We start from the raw sequence: 21056 nt of genomic DNA on the forward strand, positions 1-21056 counted from the left end.
ACATTTATACAGGAAACAACTAAGAGGAAAACATAATTCTATATAAAAATAACATGCTAAATAGAGGTTGCAAAACCATGCACTTAAGTTAGGAAATGTCAGAAATAAACTTGCCCTTATTACAGTAATTCAGCTTTTGCAAATGACCCTGTGCTGTATGACAGCAGGAGGTTGTAGCAAGGCCAAGAACAGTACACAGCGCTTCTGGGTCACGGGCAGCGCCTCGCACACTAGAGTAGGCCTTTCTTCTGCACCGCCTCACTGCCGCCCATCCTGCATGCAGCGCGGCCCCACAGAGCGCGGAGGCGGGGGGCACGCCTGCGGGACGCCCGGCTGCAGACCCAGCTCTCGATGCTTCCTTGGGCTGGCACCCACCGGCCACAGGCTCTGGCCTCGCTCTGAGCCCTGCTCCGCCTGATGCCGGCAGGGCCCGTCCTGCGGCCATCCAGCGGCAGGGTGGCGGCGAAGACTAGGCCGCCGCGCCCGGCCCGGCCCTGCCCAGACGAGGCTCCATTTCCTGCCCCTCACCCGCCGTCACCTGACGCCTCTAATGGCGCCGGGCGGCCGCGCGCCCGCAGCGCCACCACGCCCGCCACGTGACCCGCGCGCCGCGCCCCCTCCCCAGCGGCTGCGGTTACCGCAGTCCCGGGCCCCGCCCCCCGACCACGCCCCTCAGTGTCTGGCTCCGCCCCCCACCCCACCGCCTCTCCCGCTGCGCGAGCCCCCACCCCTCGTGCCCCTCCCTCGGCTCGGGCCGATGCGCGCGCGCGCGGCCGGCAGCGTCTCCTCAGAGCGGCCGCGGCGGTGACGGCGCTGACGGGGGCTCCGAGCCGGTGGTAGCGGGTGGCGCTCAGCAGAGCGGGCGACGCCTCTCTTCTTCCCTCCCTTCTGCATCCGTACCCTCGTCCCGCTCCTCCTTCCTCCTCTTCCTCCTCTTCCTCCTCCCCCACTCCCTCCCCCCTTCCCGCACGCAGTCACCGCGGTTCCCGGCACGGACAACATGGCGGCGGTGTCGGGGGCCGGGGCTGCGGGCGGCTCTACCAACGCCGGGGGCCCGGAGATGGTGCGGGGCCAAGTGTTCGACGTGGGGCCCCGCTACACCAACCTCTCCTACATCGGCGAGGGGGCCTACGGCATGGTGTGGTGAGTGCCGGTGCCGAGCCCAGCTGGGGCAGCGCCCTTGCCCTGACCAACTCCCTTCTTCCCTCCCCGCCGCCCTGCCCGCCGCAGCCTCCCTGCGGTCCGGCCCCGGGCTCCGGCCCGCCCTTGGAGGGGGCAGAGGCCCGGGCCTTGCCTTCGGGGGAGGGGAAGCCGGGACTCGGGCATCTCTGCCTTGTCCTCCTCGGCGCTGCTTTTCCCTCTGTATTTTCGAGGTTGCCCCTCCGGCATCACTCTTTCCCTCCCTCTCTGCTGCCTCTCCCTCCTGTTTCCCCCCCCCCCCCCCTAGAAAAAATTCCTCCATCCATGGGTGCAGCTGAACGTCTCGTTTTCTTTCAGTTTTGCGTTTATCTTCTTGAATATTATTTGTCCCTACCCCTGAAGTTGGTTGCTCTCTTTATTCTCTCCGTTTCCATAGTGTGACTGCAGAGGTTTAAAAAAGGGGAAAAGGTGACAAAATCCTGCTGCAGCCCCGCGGTTCTCTTTTTGCCTGTGCGCAGGAGGCTCACCTGGCTGCGTGTCCCCTAGGTCACGGTTGATAAAAAAGTGAATCTGTGCATAGGAGTTGCTGCCCCTACCTTGCTTTTCGTAGGACGTGCTGGCGGTGCTGCACAGCCTGCCAGATGAGTATCTAAATTATCATGGGTGCAGGGGAAAGTTCCCTCCAGCCCTTCTAGCTCGTGGGTATTTTGTACGGCAAAGACTTGTACTAAGTCTCACTGGGAAGCGATCATGTGTGTTTACCTTGGATAATAACAGCCCAAAAGAGCGAGGTGAATGAACTACGAAATACTGAAAACGGGAACTGGCCGGTTTAAGAGTGAAATGTGGGGGTTTTAGCAATGTAAATGAGTTTGTAATGCTGTATAATGGTATATTTAGTGACTGGGTGTTGAACCTGACGTGTACAGTGACTTGACTTAGGAATTCACGTTGTGTTCTATTAGTAACTGGTTAAAAAAAATCCAACTTCTGAAATAATTCAAGGAATGCAGATGAAAAACAATTTTTTTGTTATTGTTTTGTAAACTTTCTCCCAACACTTTTTCTGTTTCTTCAGCATGTTTTGTGACCAGAGGTACTAAATGAGGTTTACAGTCTATGACTGTTCATTTTTCTTTCCGATGCTTAATCTGATGTAAACTGGGGCATTTCTCGGCAAAGGCTCGTCACAGCCTTCAGCTGTACGTTACAGATTTTTGTGCATGTAGCACTGAATTGTGCTGGCCTGTTAAGATGAAGTCATCTTGTATTTCAGGGTGTATTTCAGCTTTCATCTAGGCCTGAACTCAGCTAGGAGGTGAGCCTCCCTTACAAAGTTTTGAGTCGTGGCCTTCACTGTTTATTTTTTGCTGTGGGAGCAACCTTCAGCATGTAAAACAGGAATCCTGTTTCCAGTGTAGAAATATCCTTCCTATTGTTTGAACATTAGAAATCGCAGCAATATATCCAGGCCACAATCTGTTAATGTAGTTTATGGTACAGGCTGCATTTTATTCTGGTGTGCTTTATCATCTGAGCAAGGGCAAGTGAAGCTGTGCAGATAATCTCAGTACTGACTGCACTGGTTTACACTTTTTGTCCCATTTAGGAAGGTATTGGGCAGCAGTGCTTCCAAGGTGTGTGCTGGCTATGGGATGATTAATGGGAGTGGGGTATTAAAAATGCATTTAACTGACAACGCGGTGAAGCTAAAACATTTTGCTGCAGTTCAGAGATTACAAGCAGCAGTCTGATGGCATGTGATGCCCATTTTTGGCCTCACTATGCTAGTGAGCACACACAGGGGAAATGGGGCCACTTTCTGCCCTTCCAAATGGTTTGCTATTAAGTTCTGTATTGAAACTGTTTCCCCTCCAAAATCATATAAAAAGTTAGAGAGTTTTAACTTCAAAACTCTGTCTGCTGCCAATGCCATGCAAAATTGCTAACAAAAAAGCCAAGTGTCTGGTTCAGCTCAAACATTCTCCTGTGTTTTCTATTCTGAAATTTTTAATGTGAAATACCAAATTGGGTATGTTGTGCTCTTAGTTATTGTTCTTTTGCCTTGGGTGTGAAATGACAGGGAGCAAAGTCTCAGGTGCTTGATGAGGAAAGTGTTGGATGCACTACTTGTAGCTAAATGCCATAGCAACTGTAATGCATCGTAGTGCCTAACATTCAGGCTACTGTTGTTAAATAAGATTCCTTATCAATCCACAGCTGTACAGGTTATGCAGTTTAATGCTATATATTTCTTATCTTGATTTGATTGCTAATGCAGTGAGGCTCTGCAGAGCTTCTCCCTTGGGGGGCGGGGAAGAGGGCAAGCTATGCGTGTGCAGATGGAGATGTTTCCTGCAACTGCAAAATCCATTTACATTTGTAGACTTTAATGAAGGAAATCAAAGCAGGCCCTGACGGTTTTGTTTTAGACCCACAGCTAATGTGCACGGCCTGGGAGAGACTAGGGCTGGTTGTTTACAAGTGCATTGTGCCATAAGGCTTCTTATGCCGAAAACAAGTCACTTAACTCTTCAAATCCTTCGCTCTTTTCCTTCTTTTTCCTAATTCTTATGTTTCGGGATTATTGTATTAGGGAGTTGAAAACAATAAAATTCTTCTAATTATATTAATAAAAAGAGAAATTAAATATTCTCAGGATGGTGTTGTTACAGTCGGTCTTCCATTTTGATTTTGCAGCAGAGAATAATGTTTGAGAAATATTGATCACAGCATAAAATAACAGCGCAAGAAATAGAGGAAGATGTTCGCTAAATAGATTGTATGTGAATGTTCTTTCATCTGGATTTGAGAACCCTTAAAGGCACTTAACTATTTTCCCTAGTGTAGTCACTTTTAACATAATCAGGTTTTGAGTAAAAATAGACTTACCAGAGCAGTAGATGTACTGTTGTTGTGATTGCACTTTCTCAGCTTCGTAAGCATTTTAAAAGCACCTTATCAGGCAAAGCCCCACCTTAAACTCTGCCAAAAATGTTCATCCTTTGATAGAAGCTTGCCTCCTACTTGGAAATTTTGTTGCTTGGGGTGGTGGTTATTAAGTGGGTATCCATGTCGATATATAACCTGGTTTTTTGTTCTCAGTGCTTCTGCATGTGAAACTAGGGGATGACCACAGTGCAAAGAAAGCTTTAGCCAAAATCCTCAGCATTTCCTAGTACTGCAAGATGTTCTTTGGGCAATTATTTAGTCATGCAGTCATGTTTGTTACTCTGAATTATTTTTATCCAAATATATGCAAATGTGTTTATTATTAATATTTTGCTTCCCCTTCTCTTTTGCTTAAAAAGATGATTCAAGAGGGTTTGGTGTGAAGTTCTTTATGTGACTTTGCCTTTTTTTCTGTGATAGGGGATTATCAACCTCAGAGTCAGCTGAGACCTGAAAGTTTCAGAAGTAACTTTCAGACACCATAAAATGTGAAAAGTTTTTGAGATTGTCTCCTCTTCCCCAAATATGTGGTTCTGTCTTCTTCTTTTGGAAAGCAGCCTGTTAACAGGCCATAGTTTAAACACAGAACAGCAGTAAAAACATGATAGTGTTGAGCTTTAATTCCCAGTGTGAATTATTCTTCATCCAGTTGGTCAGGATGATTAAACTGACAGTATAAAACAAGTAAACTTTTTGGAAAGAAATAGTGAATGGGAATGTGATATAGATGCTTTTTTTTATATTCTGGTTTTCGGAACCCCCATTTTGTCATCAGGCTTATGTGAATGTGAAGTGTTATCACCGTTGCAAATAACTATATGTAAGTAATAAAGATGACTGCAGTTGGAAGAAATCAGTCTTGAAGCTCAAATTTTGCGTTTCTTGGCCTGAATTTGACTGTGTTGTTACAAAGACATCTTTGTGTTACTGATGTGCTGTAGAAGAGTGATATTAGAAATTAAGATAGTAAGTAGATGAATGTTAAAGGAATAGTGGAAAGATTATTTAAAACATTTGGCAGTAGTTTCTTCAAAGTTCTGTTCCTTTCTGTTGTCTCACAGAAGAGCCCTACTTTTAGAGAATGGATAATTTAAAATGAAATGTGAGAAGTATATTCACAGAGAGACTCAAAGCCATCAGGAATAGAACGATCTGCAAGGCATAGATATTTATGTTAAAAGATGAAAATGATGGAGTTGGTGGTTGTGTAGCACTTTCTTTCAACGCTGTCCATCCTTACACAAAAGGGTAGCATTTGCATCCCTCTGTGAGGGTCAGATTGTTGATCAGGGAGGACCAGTGGCAAGGGTCAGAAACAGCCTGCAGGTTTTTTTCTGTTAACTGATGCATTGGTCTGAAGAGAGCACCCTTTAATGATAGCACAAGTGTGGAGATTCATGTCCCTGCTTGAATGTGCTTTTAGGGAGCACATGGGTGTCGATACCTGGTAATTAAGAGGTTCTGGTCTGTGTAATAAGGGGAACAGGGAGCTGATACAAGTCAGTCGATCCTAATAAGCACTCCTTAGTGCAAGGATCAGAGCAGAGAATTGGGGAATGTAATTGGTGGGTAGTTATTGGCTCCCTCCCTCTGTAGAGAAGGCCCAGGTAAGCATTTCCCTTCCATCACTCAAACTTTAGCACTTTCTTAACCTGACCTGGGAACATGAAAGGAGCAATTAGAGCTGCTTTTCCTGCTCTGCTTGGTGATGCAGCAGGTGGTCGGCACTCTCTGTTCCTCTCAGAGCTGACTTTAGTGCTTATGGAAGATGAGAGGTAGCAGATTAGTGCCCTGCTGCACCACTTACACACACTTATAAGTCTGTGGGGCTGGATGGCAAACATCTGAGGGTAATGAGAGAGCTGGTGGAAGTGCCCACAAAGTCACTTTTCCATCATTTACCAGCAGCCCTGGCTAAATGGGGAGGTTCCAGCTGACTGGAGCTTGGCAAATGCCTGTTTACAAGAAGGGCCAGAAAGAGGATCTAGGGAACCAGAGACCTGTCAGTCTGACCTTGTTTCTGGGGAAGGTCATGGGGCAGGTCATCTTGAGTGCCATTATGCAGCATGTGCAGGGCAACCAGATGATCAGGCCCAGTCAGCGTGGGTTCATGAAGGACAGGTCCTGCCTAACAAATCTGATCTCCTTCAACGACAAGGTGACCCACTTAGTGGATGAAGGAAAAGCTGTGGATGTTTTTTATCTGGAGTTTAGTAAAGCTTTTGACACTGTTTCTCACAGCATCCTCCTGGAGAAACAGGCTGCTCGTGGCTTGGGTGGGTGGATGCTTCTCTGGGTTGAGAGCTGGCTGGATGGGCTCAAAGAGTGGTATTGAATGGAGTTAAACCCAGCTGGTGGCTGAGGTGGTGATCCCTAGTGGTGATTTCCAGAGCTCAGTGCTGGGGCCAGTTCTCTTTAATGTCTTCATCAGTGACCTGGGTGAGGCGATTGAGCTCACTCTTAGTAAGCTTGCAGATGACAAATTGGGTGGGAGTGTTGATCTGCTCAAGGGCAGGAAGGCTCTGCAAAGAGGTGTGGATAGGCTGGCTGGCTGGGCCATGCTCTGATCCGAGGTCAGTTGTATGAGGTTCACCAAGGCCAAGTGCTGGGTCCTGCACTTGGGTCACACCAACCCCATGCAATGCTCCAGGCTAGGGGCAGAGTGGCTGGAAAGTTGTGTGGCAGAGAAAGACCTGGAGGTGTTGCTTGACAGCCATCGGAATGTGATCCAGCAATGTGCACAGGTGGGCAAGAAGACCATCAGCATCCTGGCCTGAATCAGCAGTAGTGTGGCCAGTGGGAGTAGGGAAGTAATTGCGTCCCTATATTGGGCTCTGGTGAGGCCACACCTAGAGTACTGTGTTCAGTTTTGGGCCCCTCACTACTTTTGCCTGCCTTCTGTCAAATCTGACAATGGTAGAAGTCTGAAATTTGGAAAGTTTCTACAAGTTCCTTAAAAATAGGCGTTTTGCTGGCTTGAAGAGATTCTATTTGCTTCTCTACTGAGGAAGAGACTGCATCAGGCAATCATATATGTGAAGTCAGACTCCCTTCAAGAGATGTGATAGATGCCCCAGTTTCACAGATGGATTTATTAGTGCTCTTGAGACCAGAAATGTGTGTTTGTAGGACATCAGGCTGTGTGTGTTCAGTGAGCTCCTTGTTTAGGAGTGGGACTCCACAGCCCACAGAAGAGTTAATACTAGGTTTCCTTGCAGCCTTCTCCAGGCTGAACAACCCCAACTCTCTCAGCTTGTCTTCAGTAGTAGAGGTGCTTCAGCCCTCTGATCATCTTCATGACTCAGTTGGTAAACTGAGTAGGTGTACAGCTCAACTTGAATTGCAAACTGATACTTCTCCAGCATAGTATTTTTTTTTAGCACTTTTTATGTTGATTTTTTAATGTGTGTCATAGCTTTCGGCTGTGATCTAGAAAGGAATCGATCAATTGGATAGTTAATAAATGTATTTTGTGACAACTTGCTGTGGAATATTTCACAGCATAATATAGCTTGAAAGGGTCTTCTTGAGGTCATGTAGTTCAACCTCCTACTCAAAGCAGAGTTGATGTAAAAAGTAGATCAAGTCACTCAACCTATCTTCTCAGTATTTTCAAATTCTCCAGGGGTGGGGATTCCACATCTCTGGGCAGCTTCCATTTCTAGTGTTAAACCAACTGACCAGTGAAAGTTTTGCCCTTAATGCAAGGATTTCCCTTGCTGCGACGTGCAGCTGTTGCCTCTTGTCCTTTGTAGTTTTTACTTCTGAGAAGAGTCTGGATCAGTTTTCTCTGCAATTCTCCTGTATGTAACTTAAATGAGCGATTAGATGCTTCCCATATTCCCTTCTTCTCTCCCCCAGCCTATACAAAATCAGTTTCCTCAATGTTTCTCTTGTATGTCATGTCCTTCAGCCTTCTGTGCATTCTAATGGTTTTCTGCTGGACTTGCTCCAGTACTGGGAGAGAGGAAAACTGGATGCAGTATTCTACATACAGCTTCGCAACAGTAATCACTTTGCTTGACCTGCTGGCTTCATAATGCAGCCCAGTCCCTGGCTGGCCTTCATCCCTGTGAGCAGGCACTGATAATGGAGGAAATTGGATGTTGTTCTGATAATCTAGAAAAAACTTGCACTTAAAGTGAGGTATTTTAGGAACTTCTTAAATAATGTTTGGGAAAAAAGCCTTAAATTTCACAACAATTAAATGATTTCAATTAAATGATTTCAATTAAATGATTTCAATTAAATGATTTCAATTAAATGATTTCAATTAAATGATTTCAATTAAATGATTTCAATTAAATGATTTCAATTATATTTGATGTTGATTTATAGATCACTCAAATGAAGCATATGGAGCTGTGAGCATAGTTTAGAATAGGACTTTTACCATGGTCTAAGGTAAAAATAAATGGTATGTGAAATGCAGCAAAATGTAGTTTGTTTCAGGTGATTTATCTGTGTTACACCTAGCAAGATGGCTGAAGGAAGGCCTACCAAAAGGTGGCTAGCCCAGCTGCCTCTCCGTGATGGATGAAATACCAAGTTGTATTTCACGTGGCTTGCAGCAAGGCTGGGACAGAAGCATTGCACTGTCAGAGGTGGGCAGAAGAATCTTCATGATGGTTCAGTTTTTCATGGAGTTCAGCACAGGTTTTTACTATCTTGTTTAGCATTAGCTATAATCACAACAGCCTAAATTCTATTAACGGAAAAATCTTTTTTCTCTTGCAAGTTCTTTTGTATTTTGAGAGTTTTCATGAAATGCTGAAATACTTTGTGGTGATTAGAATGCAAATGAGACTTTTTGTTACATGGTAGAAAGCAAGTCCTGTGTGTAGTGAGCATGTTTTAAATACCAGCAACTTGTAATTAGGCTTACGGTTTATAATCTGCAATTACCTCATTTTGCAGTTTTTTGTAAAATTAGCAGCTGTCACTGCAGTACCTTGCTCTTCTCTTGTTTGGAGAGAAGGCAGTTTGTTCCACAAATTACTGCTGGTGTGTCCTGAGTAATACTTCAAAGTCATTTGAGCACTACAAATCAATACTCCTCAAACTGCTTCATCTGAAATTTGCTCAGTTTTATTGGGACTTGGATGGTGCAAATTACCCCAAATGACACTGAGGCAGACTTTTCTATTGGATTTTTCTGATGTCCCATAATTGTGAAATATCTTCCTTTTAGTTACAGTAGCCTGCATGTCTTGATGCTGATACCAGGTCTGAACAGAATGTAATACTGTGTTGAGGGACAGGGGTTTACAGTTGGCATGTCTTTGTAAAAAGAGGGAAAAAACGCACAAAAAATGCCTTGCAAGCTGAGGCTGGAGGGAAATAGCTTCTGATAGTGGTGAGATGCACACTTGTGCTAGTGGTTTTGGTTTGTTTTGTTTTGCAAGTGGAATACTGAACTAACTATGGCAGAGTGGGCAGCAGCAATGAGCTTGCTTTTTCTAGTGCTTTGTGCACTGATGTTTCTGCAGAGTTAGAAAGAGCCCTGCTTCTAAGTATGCAGGAATGATTGTGTTCATGGTTTAATTTATTTTGTGTTGGAGTGAAGTACTGTGAACTGTCCCTTCTCAAGATTTGTATTGTGTAGAATCAAATAAGCTAATGACTGGAAAATGTAGTAATTGTTTAGATCTTGTGTATCTCCTTTACCTAAAGCCGATTTTAGGGTGTAAGTCAAATGAGAACCTTACTAGACAAAAGAGTAAGGCATGCTGCGGGGTCTGTTAATGCTGTTACCCCTCACAGCTCTGGCAGTGCTCTCCCTTCTCTCTAGGAAAGGGGAAATCTTTCCTTCACATTCCTAGTCCCTGTTTTGCTGCCAGAGGGGTGGTGATGGTTGTTTTCCAGGCTCTGGAGTAACAGTGGGTATGTAACTGGCCTGCAGTTGCTGTCTTGGTGGCTTTTTGTTGCCTCTTGAGAAGCCATAAGCACAGGAGGAGGAAGTCAGCAGTGCATCAGCTGGTGTGGAGGTTTAGCTCTCATGATGGCTGGGCCAAGACAAGCTGTGGTTTCCATGACTGACTTGTGCTGATCTCAGGCTGTGCTGCTTCTAAAGGGGCAGCCTTTCCTTTTATGCCTTGGGTTGTGCTACTCCTCAGCTGGTGCTTACACTGCTCTAGAGTTAGCTGTGTGAGAAAATTATTTTAGCTGAAAAATTGCTTTGTAAAATGTAAAGGTGATAATTCGAGGTGACGGACACAGACCCCTGTGAGTGTGCCAGTGCTGACTGTTCCTGGTTGTAACCTGCTTTGGCTTTGAGCTTCTGCAGTTCTCTGAACTGGCACAAAGAAAGTCACCACTCCAACCCAAAAAGTGAGGAAGAGGCAGGGCTGTTGAGCACAGAGGAGAGTGAATGACAACTGCTCCTTTTAATTTCCTGAGCCCTTAGGTTGCTTCAGATGTTGTTAAGGTCTTACAATTTAACTTGAAACTGATTCCCACAGGAACTGTCTTTTAAGTTTATACATAGAGAAGAAAGTGATATTTACAGTCATAATGTCTTATCAAAAGCAGTGGGTGCTATAAGGTGTTTATTTCACAGGGGGCCTTTAAAGATAACAGTAAAGTTTGCCTAAATGTTAAATTTGGCAGAGATGCTATCAAAGAAAATCTTGGCAGCGGAGAACCTGTAAACCTCTGAAATGAGGTTAAGTGGGAAGGCAAGAAGTAAAACACTAAAATGTAAGAGTTGTTTATTTTCTGAAGATCAGTTGAACTGAAGTGGCAGAAAGTAGGCATATATGATGTTTTGAAGTCACAGCTGAAGGTATAGAAAGAAAACTGCACATAAGAAGGGACTGAGAGAAGTAATCTCTCTTTTTTTTTTTTTTTGAAGAACTAAGATTGATAAACCAAACAAAAACCCAAATGGTTTCCTCCACAAATTGGTGCCTATACCACCTTCCCCCATCCCCAAAGATTGTAGTGAACAGTCTGTTATGGTACTGCTGGCTGTTACTATATCAAAACACTGTTATTTTACTTAGAGCAGTCTTAAAAATAAATTTCAGCTATTTGTATCGTAACTTGATAAATGCCATCATGTTACAGAAATGTCTGTGATTGAACTAAATGTAGACTGAGTGAAAAGATTGAAGATCTTCACAGATCAGCTTGTTTGCTGGGAATTATTTTTGCCTTTCCTCTCCTGGTTGCAAGCAGAATTATTAAATATTTCAGAAAGACTCTTGTCCCTGGATATGCCCTTGGAATCTTGTTTCCACAGCAACACAAAGCTACTGATAAAATGTCCCTCTTAAACTTCAAATCAGCCTTTTATTTAGAGTTGTAATTAGGATGCTTGCCGGTAGCATTGTTTATTTTTATGTGTGTGCATGCAAATGCTGAGAGCAGCCTGTAGAACAGCCTTGGGGTGTGTGATCCTACAAGTGGTGAAAGAATATCCCATGAAGGGGTAAGCCTTCAGACACAGTGGCAGAGGAGTGTACCGAGCATGGGGGTGCTGCCAGAGAAGGCAGTTGTTTTACAATGGTTCTATGAAGAAACAGTTCTCTGTGGGATCCAGCGATTGCCAGGAGCTGGCTCCTTTCCTCCCGGCAGCTGTGGCATGCTCTCACTTGTTCCAGTTCTGCTCCAAACTGAAACGTGAAGAATAGGAGTGGATGGAAGAACATGCAGCAGCCATTGTGGGTAGAAGGAGCTAAGCTTTGGCACTTGGCCCAGTGTGTCTAGAGAAAAGCTTTCCTTCCTTGAGGAGAAGTTAATGGGAGAGGGGGCGCATGTCAGCTTCATCTGGGCAGTTGGTAGGCTGCTCTGACGCTACTGAGCGCTTCCTGGTCATTGCGTTTGGAAGCAGCTCCACCCTTGGCTTCTTTTGGAAAGGGAGGTGGTGCTGGGGTAAAATAACTGCCTTTAAAAGTTGTGGTGCAACATCTTGGATTATAAATGCTCATTTGTTTATTTTGTATAGCCCTACATGCTGTTTTACTTAGTCAAAACTTTGTTCTGTGTGTACAAGATACTTACTATTAGGAATAATAAACTATGCTTCTAGGGCTTGTATTGATTTTCACATGGTGTCTTAAGAGTATCTAAATAATGGTGCTGTTGCAGGTTGTCACAGGATGGTAACCACAGCTTGAAATAGGAATGATGTTGTGTATACCAGAGTTGGGCAATTGCAAAATCTGTATTTAAATTTATCACATTACAGATAAATAGCACTCACAGCTGAATGCTTGCATCAGTTTGTGAAGCTGCACATCAGTGGGGTGGAAATAAATCCTTCCTTCTGAATATTTAAAGTGTCAGTAACTGGATTAATCATAATGTGAATAACACAGATGTTCTCTGTGCAGTGATTGGTATATGTGGCTAATGATTGGAAACTAAAATCTATAAATCAACAGTCTGAAAGTTGTTAGTATGTGAACTGTTCTTCCCACTTTACAGATTTTTTTTATCTTCCTTGGAAAAAGAAAGTAGTTTAGGTAATGGAAGGTTCTTGCCTTTAGAAGGAGCCCTAGTTCATTGCTTTGGTGACAACAAACAGTTGTTGGGAGAGCAGTGGAACCTGGCTGCCTGGACAGCTAGGTTAGACCCTGCATGCTGGGGCAGCTCTTCCAAAATGCAAATAATCCAAACGTGGAATGTGTCTGTGGAGCAGTTCCTGTGTGGACTGCAGGGGCAGCAGAGGTGATGATTAGCTGTAAAATTAGATCTCTAATTCTAGCTAAGGCTAAGCAAGATGGATCCTGCATCAAGTGATAAGCTGCTATATTAACTGCAGTCAGTCATGCATGCAGGGTTTGGATTTGCACTTCTTATAGTTATTTATTTTGCAAGCACTACAATAGACACTGTGTACAAACAGCTTATTTCTTCAGCAGAGTTCTGGAGGGTAATGGTTCAATCTGGTGCTGATGGTAGACGGCAGTTGGATGGAAATTGTGAAGGACAGGGAAAGCTTTGGGAAATGCTTCAGTCTGACCTGCGTAGCACCCAAATGTATTAGTTTGTAGTGAAACAGGTATGGGTATGTGAGTTCACAGGCCAAACAGGTCTCTGAGTGTAGCATAGGTGCACGAGAGAGCAGTGACTCTGCAGTTCTACTGAATTCAGTCTAAGATGTAGCTTTTAGAGCTGTCTGCAGCTTGTTTTCAATTGAAAAGCACTTTTTTTAAAAGGGTCACAGAGTTTTCTCAAAGCCATCTTTGCTTTGAGGGCTGTGACTCTGAGAACACAAAATGGTGTTAACTTCATAACACAGATTTTCTGTGTACCAGTACTATGCATATTAAAAATATACAAGTAATATAAACAAGTGTACCTACCTGTTTCTATGATCAGCTTCTTGCTTGTAGGAATTGAGATAGTCTTTCATACATTTATTCAAGGTAGAGAAAAGCTCATATTTTAGAAAGTGTGGCCACAGAAATAAATCCAGTGTTCCTTTTAATGTTTCAGCTAGGTGGTATTTTGGTTTTACTCTCCTTAGCTGAGGCTTTGCAGTGGTGAGAGCAGTGCATACTTAGCTACAGCAGCATGGTGAGATCTTCTGATATGAACAGAAAAATGACTGTATGCAGAATGTACACTGGAGAGGAAACTGATTGCATCTTTACTGCAAATAGTCAGCTTTTTTCCACACTGAATCATGTGTTTGCAGTTGAGCCATCTGAAAGCAAAATTAAGTAACAGCATAAACCTTTTGCTAGGAAAATGCTTCAAGAACTATAAGTGAAACTGCTACAAGAGAGGAGATCTTGGTGTATTTAACTGATGGACTCAGGTTCATTGAATCTATACAAAGAAAGATGCATATTTTTCATCAGTAAGCAACCTTTGCTTGAGAAGCAACAACTTAGAGATTTAGAAAATATTGTAAGAGATTAGGAGTTTTTATTTAAGCAGCATCAATTGGTAAATATTAGCATTTTGCCTTTTCCTGCTCTGCATAGATGCTGCTGCCCAGAACTTTAAAAGGAAGTAAAATTCTGCATTGTTGGATAAAAAAATAAGTTGATAAAAAGGAGGTGGTAGAAGTTTGTTTGTAATGATAAAATGATCCATAGGTTTCTTTCATTTCTTTCCCAAATACAGGCTGCTCATGCATCAGAATAATTTCTAGTTTTGTTTTCTCCTTGTGACTTGCCTTACTGGTATATTGTAAACACCTGATTAACTAAGAAAATTACTGCAGACAAAGTGCTCTTGAAGGCTATGCCAAGTTCCACTTATGGCACTTTGTTATTATCTATTTTGGGACTTCTGAACTGCAAATGTGTTATCTACACATATGTAATAGCAGCAGTTGTAATGAATACTTGCTTAGCATGTGAAATTTCAAGCACTCTGGAGCATTTGAGTTCAGTGTTTCCAGAGGCAAATAAACTGAGCTGTCTGTCTCTGGTCATAGACTGGAGTTACAGATGCAGACAGTTCAAAGTGGAAAGATCGTGCAAAGATGGCACTACTCAAGCAGGAGCTGTGTGGAGATCATGCTGGCAGCACGAATTCTATGGCATTTTTAATAATGAAAGTGAAAAATGTTAAACACTTTTGCATACAGTGTTAACAGTAGTGTCTCAAACATCTTGGTGCACTATAAATCTGCTTAGTGGTAGAAGCAGCTTGATGTGGCCAGGCATTTGAATTCCTTTTAGGTCTCCTTTTCTGATTGGATTTTTATATTTCATTCTGCTTTACTTGATGACCAGATACCTGGAGATCTCAGCAGAGTAGGGCCAGCTAAGAGAGGTTCAAGGAATGTTCTGGGCCTCTCTTAGAGAAAACCAATGGAATGTAAAACCCATTTGGCTTTCCAGTGTGTTTATATTTGTGTGCAATAGCTGAGGCTAAAAGAAACACTTAAATTTAGGCTTGATTATTTTTTCATTTCCAAACAATGCAATAGTGAGCTATAAGAAATTTGAAAGGAGCGAGGCTCATGTGCACATATGTAAATTCTAATTAATTGCCATATACTTTTGATGGAAAGAAAAATTATTATAATGAGATGCTTTGTCATTCATATATGCAAGACCATGGAAAACATCCTAAAATTTGTAAAGATTAATACTAGAAATTCTAGAAAACTTTGTATGTTTTGATGGACCTTTTCATTCGGTTCAGGCTGTGATATTGATAAATGCAGAGGCTTTTTGAGCAGCAATGCTGAGACTGCTGTATTTGTACAGCTCGGAATGCCATCCTGAGGTTCTGAGATGACATTACTGGAAACAGCATGGGTTACAATCACCCTGTTACCTCCTTGGGCTGCTGCTTGCTTTTGCTTCGTGTGTGGTTGGATACCTTGCTTCTTCAACTCTGTTACCTTTAGAATTGAACTTGGAAAGAGCTGTTTACAAACTGTCCATCCCTTTTGTTCTTCCATGTCTGTCCTTCATGGAGACAGTGGTGACAGTGTAGCTTATGGAGGAGTAAGAGATTCTGACAATTGGAATTACTTGCAGGAGTTAGTCATAGGATGTGGAATTCTACTGCTGATTTTTCAAAGGCTTTCTGCACCCCTATGTGAATGGGTTAACTCAAAATAAACTTTTTCTCTCAAACTTTTTCTTGATTACAACGCATAGAAAAAGACTCAAACTTGTTCCACAGGCTGATCAAGAAGGTGAATACCTCTTTCTTTGTTCAGGTACCCAAGAATCAGCAGACTCTCAAATCAGTTGGGCAAGCTAATGAATTGCAGATACCCAAACAGGCTGGTGATAGAACCACAGTATTTTGTCTCTTTATCAAACTAAAAGACACTTGCCACTTTTGTCTCTGTTTGACAAAAATAAATGTAAAATAAATGCCCCAGCCCATGTTCAGCTGCATTTGTGTTCTTCTTTCTGAACTGAATTCCATCAATACTCCTTATAACTAATATCATTGATTCTCTTCTAGTTCTGCCTATGATAATGTCAACAAAGTTCGAGTTGCTATAAAGAAAATCAGTCCCTTTGAGCATCAGACATACTGCCAGAGAACTCTGAGAGAGATTAAGATCCTACTGCGCTTCAGGCATGAGAATATTATTGGAATAAATGATATTATCAGAGCTCCAACTATTGAACAAATGAAAGATGTGTATCCTTTCAAAGTTTGAAGTTATTCTGTGTATTTAGTGGTGGTTTCCTCCTTTTCTGTTTTGATTATTTCTTCCTTTTCATCCCTCTGGTTATTTAATAAAATTTAGTTTCTCTTGCAAATTTGAAAGGGAAGTTTATAGTGTTTGTTCAGTTTTATAGATACATAGATGGATTTGATATGCAGATGAACACTAGTTATGCTTGTTCTTTTACAGGAAAAAAAAAAAGTTCATTTCTGTCTCCCAAGGCAGAACTCAACACTGTAGAGATGATTTAGTTTAGTCACTTAATCTTAAAGTTGTATTTGCTTAGAACTGGTTGCTTTGGGGAGAAGATGAAATGGCCAGGCTCTATGATTGTCTAAAATGTTCTTAATGGATGCATCTTGGGGGAAAAAAGGCAACAAAATAAAGCAAAACATGCTCCCCCCCCGAGTTTTGCAGTGCATGCTGCCTATAAAAAGATGTCCCAGCTGTGTGATCCAATCTGAATGCCCAGAGGAGAGGATGGAAACACCCAGCAGGAATGGCAGCAGTAGTGTGTTTGCACAAAATCCTGTTTTAGTGAAAAGTGAGTGGGGAACTACACCCCAAGGGTTTTGCAGCCAAACTGAATTAAGGCAGGAGGAAAATTTTACTTAACTCATTCCTGCCAAAGCAGGGAGAGGGGGGGAAGTCCCTTTTCTTTAGGTTCATTCCAATCTTAAAAAAAAAAGATCATCATCTGACTCAAAATATTTGGATTTAATTTTGGTAAGTGAAAACCTGTTTTGTTCAACGTAGCATAATAAATCTATAGTAAAGGAGAGTAACAGCTGATTATTTCAAGTGGAGAGATGGCAAAGAAGACTCATCAGAAATAATCAGATCTTGCTAACTTCATGCTTTTGTACAACTGGAAGCAAGTATCCCAGAATCTTGTTACTCGTTAAAATAAAAGCAGTTTCCATTTCTTGGCAAGCAGGATAGGAATCTGATCATATTAAGATTCCAGTAAAAATCAGGCTCTAACATAGAGAAATAGAGGTTTATGATGATTAATTTGAGAGGGCCACATGCTGGTGCCTCAGTTCTGTAAAGGGCTGCATCATGTAACAGAATTGATTTGATTCAAAACTTGTAAAGCATGAAGCAGCTACATAGTTTACTTTTTGTCATAAAGCAGCAAGAGAGAAAAACTGTTACAGAGATTTCACTGGGTACTGTTTGTTTGTATCTAATGTGAAACTGTTTGTTTTGCTGCCTTACATCTGATGCGTTACAGATACATTGTGCAAGATCTTATGGAGACAGATCTTTACAAGCTCCTAAAGACTCAACACCTCAGCAACGACCACATTTGTTATTTCCTTTACCAGATTCTGAGAGGCTTAAAATATATCCACTCAGCCAATGTGCTTCACCGTGACCTCAAACCTTCCAATTTGCTGCTCAACACCACTTGTGATCTCAAGGTTAGTTGAAATTTCTTACGGATTTGACTACCTGCTAGAGCCCTGCATGCGGGTTTGTTACTGGTGATTAATGTGCTTTTTATCCTGGAAAGATTGCCAAGCATGATTGGGTTTGATACAATAATTATTAAGATTTGAGTAAGAGCAGAGCATTCTGCTGCTTTAATAAATGCTTCGCTGTTTCCACCTGGAGGGTGACTTTGAAACAGCCTCTTTGGATCTTGGAATGGTTTGAGCTGGAAGGGACCGTAAAGATCATCTGGTTCCAACCCCTGTTCATGGGCAGGGGGAATTTCCACTAGACCAGGTTGCTCAAAGCTCTGTCAAACCTTGCCTTGAACAATTCCAGGAAGGGGGCATCCACAGCTTCTCTGGGCAGCTTGCTCCAGTGCCTCATACTCTCGTTCTTCTTCCCGACACATAATCTAAATCTTGCCTCTTTCAGTTTAAAGCTTTTACCCCCTTGTCCTGTTATTACATGCTCTTATGGAAAGTCCCTCTGCAGCTTTCATGTAGCCCTCCTTTAGGTACTAGAAGGCTACCACAGGGTCTCTGTGGAGTCATCTCTTCTGCAGGCTGAAGAAACCCAGCACTCTCAGCTTGCCTTCGTAGGAGAGATGCTCCAGCCCTCTCATCATCTTTGTCACCTCCTCTGCTCTGCTCAAGCAGGTCCATGTTCTTATGTTTGGGGCCCCAGAGCTGGAGACTGTACTCAGAGTTACTGAAAACAAAAGCTGGGTGAAAATACTCTGGAGCAGAATTATATTTACATGGATAATAAACTCAGAATTATATATATATTTTGAGTCTTGATTTCCCTGTAAACTGTTAATTTTTCATTGTTTGAAAAGGATTTTGCATTAGCAGGCAGCTAAAATGACATCTGAAAGTCAGTGCTGATCACACGCACAGTAATTGCTCAGAGGGAGAACCTTGCTGATTTACTTTCCAGTGATGGGCTCTGTACTGGTTAATACTACAGAAGGATGATCTCAGAGCTGCTATGATTCTTGGAAAATGTCAGCTCATTGCATTCAGTAAAGCAAACAAAGTGTGAAAAATTACAACAGAAGTAGAGAATAAGACTGAAAATGTGCCATTCTATAGCTTTCTGTTGGTTTTGAGTCTTCAGTCCTTTATGATCAGTTACACACTTCTCCCTATCCTTTTAGAGTGAGAAGACCAGGACTTCAGGATACTTCTCTCCATATCAGGAAGAACTGTTTAGCCTGGGACTCCTCTACTGGAAGATAGTGATTGAGGGAAAGAAAGAATACAGTAGAATTTGATAAAATTATTAGTGGGATTGGGAGAGTGAGTAGAGAACAGTCATTCACTGTCTGTACCTGTCAAAAAGGCTAGAGAGGGGATGGGAGGGAGCAGGAGGAGTGCTTGGTGAAAGGACACAAAAGTTCACTTGCAGCGTTATTAAGCTGTGGAATTCAGTACCACACAGCCTTGCAGGTATTAAGGAAAACTTAAAACACCAAGTTAACAGGGAAAAACAACCTTCTACCAAGTTAGTAGAAGAAAATGCTGCCTCTAGTTTAGTCTCATCCATGGAAGATGAGAGAGACTTGGTAACACTGGAGTGTTGTACATTGTGTTTGCTGTTGGCCACTGATGGAGCAAGATTGCAGAGCTCAGGATGCTTTGATCTGACGTGGTACAACTGTTTGTTGCATCACACTGTGTTGCACCTAATGATGCTTTAGTTTTTATACTAGCTCTAGCTTTCTCCAAAAAACCCAACCAAAACCAAACCAAACCAAGCAAGCTAAAAATACCTTCTTCAGAATGTAAACCAAGTGGTGGCCATACAAGTGTCATGATACCACGAGAAGTCTCTGCTGTTCATGTGCTGGTCTGTGTTAAATGCTTAGCTACCCAAGCAGTCTGCTTCACATTCCCACTGCTACTTGTCAGCTTTTCCTGATGCATGGTACTGCTGGACTGGTCACCTCTGACTCTTGCTATGGGATTTCAGCAGCTGTTATTACATCAGATCCCTTCAAGACATTAACCCCTTAATGAAAGAAAGGAGTAAAATCTGTAGTAACTGTGTGATGGAAGCAGGAAGGAACATTTTGAATGTAGCTCTGTTATGTGCAATTAGAGGCAATAAAATCATAAAAGACAATGTTTTAACACAAGTTAGGTGGTCATGAGAAAGGGGCTGATTGTATGGTAAACCACTACAGTGTGACCTTAGTGAGTACTGTTACCATGTCTTCTGTAGGAGTTTAAAAGCAGTGCCGCTGCAGTATGTGCTACCTAGTGCAGAGTAGTCTGTGTGACAGAGCACATGCCTTTTCGTAACCTAAAGGGTCTTGTATTCATACCACATCTGAAGCTTAAACAGAATTGGAGAGAAAATTAGTAGATGTTAGGCCTTGACTTATGAATGCTGAACTTGTACTAACTTGCTTCTTTTAAGGGCTGTTCTGTAAACCTGTGTCAGCTATACACATGTGTGCTTACAAACCTGGTTCTTGTACATAAACACAAACCACAGCATGCTGTGAAAATGATCAACTTAAAATCACTCTTTTGGCAGAAGGAGAATAGAAAGTTTGTTCATCTTTAGTGGTAATGCCATTAGCTTTTCTTTAATGGCATTATGAGAGCAAGCTGTTGATCTCTTCTGGAGCTCAGAGTCCTATAGGTTGTAACAGGCTCCTTCTTTCTTCTCTTAAATATGACCTTGATCTCTGGATCATAGATTCCATTTCTGGGAAAGAAATGTCCGAATCTGTAATTACACAATTTGGCTGTGAACCCTATAGCTTGTCCTAAGCAGCTGAAAGGCTCAGGGCAGAAAGGAGTGCAAAACCTAAAGCTGTTTCTGTTTTCTTAGGCTTTGCTACAGACTTACATGAGACCTTAAATATGATTTACCACATGGTGAATGCAAGTTGGTGGAAGTACATAAGTTGAATTAGCTACTGTCTCTTGTTACATATTTGCAGTGGAAGATTAGAGTTGGGAGTCCATGAAAACTACTACCTTGGAATCTCTCTCCAGTGAAGGTCCTGGGTAATGAAGATCTTGGTCTTCTCTTTAGCAGCCTGGCATCTTTTCCATGAATGAGGCTGATGTATGCTGACATACTGCAGCCTGGAGTAGACTCTAAAGTAGTGAATAATAATTTTGGTAATATTTTCACAAGGGTTCATGATTATCTGCATCCAGCAATTTGACCTATTTGCAATTCTGTAAATGAAATCACTTAGATAAAATATCCCATGACCATATAATGTTCCTAGGCCAGTGGCACTAATATTTCAGAAAATGTCCATGTTATTTTAAACAGATTCTCAACTGGTATATTGCAGTGTCTTCAGTGTGCCAGCTTATTCGAATGGTGAATCTGCTCCTGTGACTTGGTTAACATTACCACAGTCTAGCCATGTCATTTATAAATTGTGCTGTTC

At 42.5% G+C, this 21056-nt stretch overlaps 1 protein-coding gene across 1 annotated transcript in view; it reads left to right on the top strand.

The window, feature by feature from the left end:
• The first annotated feature begins 1000 nt into the window (after positions 1–1000).
• Positions 1001–21056, top strand: part of MAPK1 (mitogen-activated protein kinase 1) — a 28285-nt gene continuing 8229 nt past the window's right edge. The window contains exons 1-3 of the mRNA XM_054392838.1: positions 1001–1143; positions 15985–16167; positions 17433–17622. Coding sequence (XP_054248813.1) covers positions 1001–1143; positions 15985–16167; positions 17433–17622 — 516 coding nt within the window. The remainder of the gene's footprint in view (positions 1144–15984; positions 16168–17432; positions 17623–21056) is intronic.

This window comes from Indicator indicator, chromosome 26 (genome assembly GCF_027791375.1).
Source record: "Indicator indicator isolate 239-I01 chromosome 26, UM_Iind_1.1, whole genome shotgun sequence".
Lineage (NCBI taxonomy): Eukaryota > Metazoa > Chordata > Aves > Piciformes > Indicatoridae > Indicator > Indicator indicator.